The following is a 4,309-nucleotide window of genomic DNA, read 5'->3' as shown; positions in this document are numbered from 1 at the left end:
CCAGCTGACATGTTGTTAACCTACTCTACTAAGTTTACCCTATTTACTGTGTCTGACGTTTTGACCAGTCATTCTGCCCCCCCCCCCCCACACACACATGCTGGAAACTGCAGGTACCGTATAGAGCTGACACTAATCTTGAATGAGTGTCAAACAAAACATACCTCGGAGTAGGGGGGCTCGGTGTTGTCCATCTTGTTGACCGCCACGATGAGCTGCTTGACACCCAGGGTGTAGGCCAGCACGGCGTGCTCACGGGTCTGTCCGTTCTTGGAGATACCAGCCTCGAACTCATCAGTACTAGCAGCCACCATCAGCACGGCACAGTCAGCCTGTGAAGAACAATTTTTTTACATGTTTGATAGCATTCAATACCTAGGATTTTTACTAGTAATTATTCAGTTTCAACTGATGGACGGAAATAAGACTTCCCAAATATTCAAATGAGCCCAGTACCTGTGAGGTTCCTGTGATCATGTTCTTGATGAAGTCACGATGTCCGGGGGCATCAATGACAGTTACTTTGTACTTTGAAGTCTCAAACTTCATCAGCTGGATATCGATGGTGATACCACGTTCACGCTCGGCCTTCAGCTTATCCAGCACCCAGGCGTACTTGAAAGAGCCCTTGCCCATCTATGAAGAAAAAGATCATTGTTTGACAAAATCTGAGAACAAATCTAAGCAATTTGCATTTGAGGTTCTCGTGACCCTCAAGTTCACCTCATTACCAGTGTCTGAACTTTTGATTCGTCGCTCTACGAGTCTTCCAATCTTTCTTCCACCGATGTGCTATCAACCTACAGTCTGGACAGACACACACAGAAGCCCACCGCTCAGCCACCCAAAACAATACTTCCCTACCCAGGAATAGAAATTCTCTCTTGACTGAAAACCATCTCTCCATCATAACTCATCTTTTAAAAAAAATTCATAATTGAATACGACCTAACTTACCTCCTGGGCTTCCTTCTCGAACTTCTCAATGGCACGCTTTTCGATGCCACCACACTTGTAGACCAAGTGACCGGTGGTGGTGGACTTGCCGGAGTCGACATGGCCGATGACCACGACGCTGATACCGGTCTTTTTCTTCTCTTCCTTTGGCTTAGGCGGCATGTTGTTGTATGTGGAGACCGAGAGGTCGGTTTGGATCGATTGGAATCACGGCTCACTACAGTGTGCAAGTAGACATATTATTATGGGTTCACCACACCACGAAGTGGTGTGGTGAAACCATATTGCTTTTTCTGGTGTTTCTTCTCCTTCTCCTTCTCCTTCTCCTTCTCCTTCTCCTTCTCCTTCTCCTTCTCCTTCTCCTTCTCCTTCTCCTTCTCCTGCCATTTTTTAAATGGATTCAGCTTCTTCATTTTAGGGCCCAGGGTCCTGAAATTTGGTATGGAGGTACAGTGGGCAAATACCCCAAGGAGTTTTTTAAATTATTGTGATACAGGCTTTTAGAATGGTTTTATTTGAGTTTTTGGCTGTGTTATAGCAAATGTATTACTGTGTTAGTGTGCCTTGTTTACCACGTTTGGGCATGAGTCATCACAATGGAATGCAGTGCATCAACCAATAGGCATGCAGCTTTCCTCTATTCTTCTTGCTGATTGGCTGTTGGGATTTAACTTGATCAACACCTGCACAGAGCATTTCCACCTGCACAGAGCATTTCTTGCTGATTGGCTGTTGGGATTTAACTTGATTAACACCTGCACAGAGCATTTCCATACTGACAGTATGTCTGTATTCAAGTGTTTTGGTAGGTATTTCAAGCTTTCCTGCTCCAGCATTGGAATGCGGGGCATGGACGTTTTTTTTTTTATTTTGAAAATCAACAGTTTGCATTATGCAATTAAAAATCCTAACCAATAAAGTAGGGAATAGCTATCCAACTGTTGTTTTAGTTGTATTTTACTTCATATTATAGTTATATCAATGTAAATCATTGTTTTCCCTTGTGTTTCTCATTCTTTCCCTGCCATGTCGTAAAATGTGGTGAACCCATCGCTGTATTTGCTCCAAAGCAAATATTGGCCTTTCTAGTTTCATTTGTGCTCTCTACACTGCATTTTGATTAGATTTACTGTGACAGCCAATCAAATTCCAAGTAGTTTTTCTGCGTGTATACTAATATGTTCAACTCATCTCCATTGCATGCTATTGGACTCTGGCAAAAAAATTATCTTAAACTGTTGTCAATGACTATGATCAATCAAATCCAAAAAAATTAGGTGTTAGTTCTCAGAATCTGTGTTATTTAGACATATTTTACACCATTTAATAGCGAACAGACAGTAGACAGGAAGAACTTGTCCTGCAGGAATTCAAATAAACTTGATGGGGAAATAGAGCGATGTGAATATATGACGCAAACTGTATGTTAATTTCTCGAAAACCTGTATCAGCATTCAACTAGCATTGCAGTTAAATTGACTTAACGTTACTTTAAAAACTCATGGGGGAGGGGGCAATGAACGAATGACTTTTCATTTGTCGTTTAGGCCACAGCAAGTAATTTTTATGGATGACATCAGCGCGCGCATTAATTCTCGCCTGATTCTGGGAAAAAAAAGAAATTTTGTTTGTTGCCTTCTGACAGTGGTCAACGTGCTGAAAATGGGCAAAGATGTCTGCTGCCATGCCGGAAGGTACATGGCAGATAACTATGAGGAGGAGACAAGGAAAGACTCTGATTTAATGTTTTGTTTCTTACTTTAATGCAGTGATATGTGATGTTGGCTGTGTATATGTGATGTTCCCACTGAATCAAAACCATTTGTACAATGATTGAGTCAAAATTTTAAATTGTAGGAACCTTGTTTTTTTCGGCCCGCCTTTTTTTCGCCCGCTCACATTAGATTTGAAGTCTGCGGAGGGTGTCATCCATAAAAATCTACTTGCTGTGGTCTTATTGGTCATAAAAATATAAGCGGTGATATTTTATCCGTGCCAATGTGTAAACGTTGACAGACAATTTGGGTTTTAATGACTTTTTTATTGCCGATGTGAACGATTGCGCAATCGTGCCATCAAATTGAGTCAAGCGGGAGAGGAATGATGTCGGAAATTGTTCGCAAGTTTTAACGATATAACGACTTGGCCAACGCCTGTGTCAAAAGATTGGTCCAATTTCGGGGGGGGGGGGTATAGATTATCTTGGCTTTTAAATCTGTCTATTCTATATAGATTATCAAAATTTCACTTTATACTTTGTTGTGGTATTGTTGTTGTCACTATTATTGAAAGAGTTCTGCGGCGCGGAGACAGCACAGACGCCATGATTATTTGACCGGCGCGCCGAATACTTCGGCTTACGCTCAGGTCATATATAACGTTCTGGAGTGAATGATGTAAGGTAAAAGGAAAATAACCGTACAAAAAGATTTTTTAAAATAGGATAAGTACAGTAGTACATCTTTGTAGAAGAAAGACAGCTGAAGCGCGAGTTGTTTTTACAACCGACATGGATTAGACGGAATCAGGTCGATTCGCCCGGGGCGTAAGTAACATGGGGCGAATGGTCGAAACCGATTAGACCGGTTCAAGAAGTTCCCTCCTTTGTTACAAAACCGACGCCATTTTGTTCCACAGTTTTTATAAGAAGGTTTTACACCTACCTGCATTTCAAATACCAAATAACACCGTCAGGGCGTGTGGGGACAAAGTTCTATCTCTACCAACCTTCCCGGTCGATACAATGTTACAGTTTCTCTCGTACGCCAACACAAAGCTTTTATTTGTGATTTTTGTCAAAATTATGCTTCCAACCAATTAGCTCTTTTTTTCCAACCGACGATTTTGGAACGGTTGCACAGTGGAGATAGTTTTGCAGAGTAATACATGTCGCACAATTAACCCCAGAAGCTTTAAAAACATGAGCTTACAGTGGGGAAGTTTTTATTTTGGAAACAGGGGTCTGCCTAAATACCTCAACCGCTCTTAATGGGTGATAAACCATTCACTTTTCGCCCTGGGTACATTGTCTATGCGAATGTGAATATTAATAGAAATCATACAGTAACTCCTATGTATTTGTGATTTTTTTTCAACTCAAAACTTGTCATAAATGGAGTCGCAACATTTGCAAATTCGTAAGTATTAGGTTATCGTCTTTTTAGTGAGTGGTACTTGAAATATCCAAATGAATCCATAAACACGTGTAAAAAGCTTTCCCTGTATGTCTCCGTTTCCGTGCTGCACTAGCCTAGTTAACCAGACAGCCGTGAGCTCAGCGCTATCCCTTCGGCGCCGAGAGCGTTTGGGGCCGCCAACTAGGCCTCAATTACCGCGCTTCGGGGGGGGGGGG

The 4,309-nt window shown here is 41.8% G+C and overlaps 1 protein-coding gene across 1 annotated transcript in view; it reads right to left on the bottom strand.

Annotated features, from left to right (window-relative positions):
* LOC109481787 (elongation factor 1-alpha, somatic form-like) overlaps nt 1-4,309 on the bottom strand; it is a 13,495-nt gene that overhangs the window by 7,300 nt on the left and 1,886 nt on the right. The window contains exons 2-4 of the mRNA XM_019784376.1: nt 958-1,174; nt 457-636; nt 161-332 (exon numbers count right to left, since the gene is read on the bottom strand). Coding sequence (XP_019639935.1) covers nt 161-332; nt 457-636; nt 958-1,119 — 514 coding nt within the window. The 5' untranslated portion in view covers nt 1,120-1,174. The remainder of the gene's footprint in view (nt 1-160; nt 333-456; nt 637-957; nt 1,175-4,309) is intronic.

This window comes from Branchiostoma belcheri, unplaced genomic scaffold, assembly GCF_001625305.1.
Source record: "Branchiostoma belcheri isolate BF01 breed outbred unplaced genomic scaffold, Haploidv18h27 scaffold58, whole genome shotgun sequence".
NCBI lineage: Eukaryota > Metazoa > Chordata > Leptocardii > Amphioxiformes > Branchiostomatidae > Branchiostoma > Branchiostoma belcheri.
Note: the sequence above shows the minus strand (reverse complement) of the source record. Positions and strands in the feature narration are given on the sequence as shown.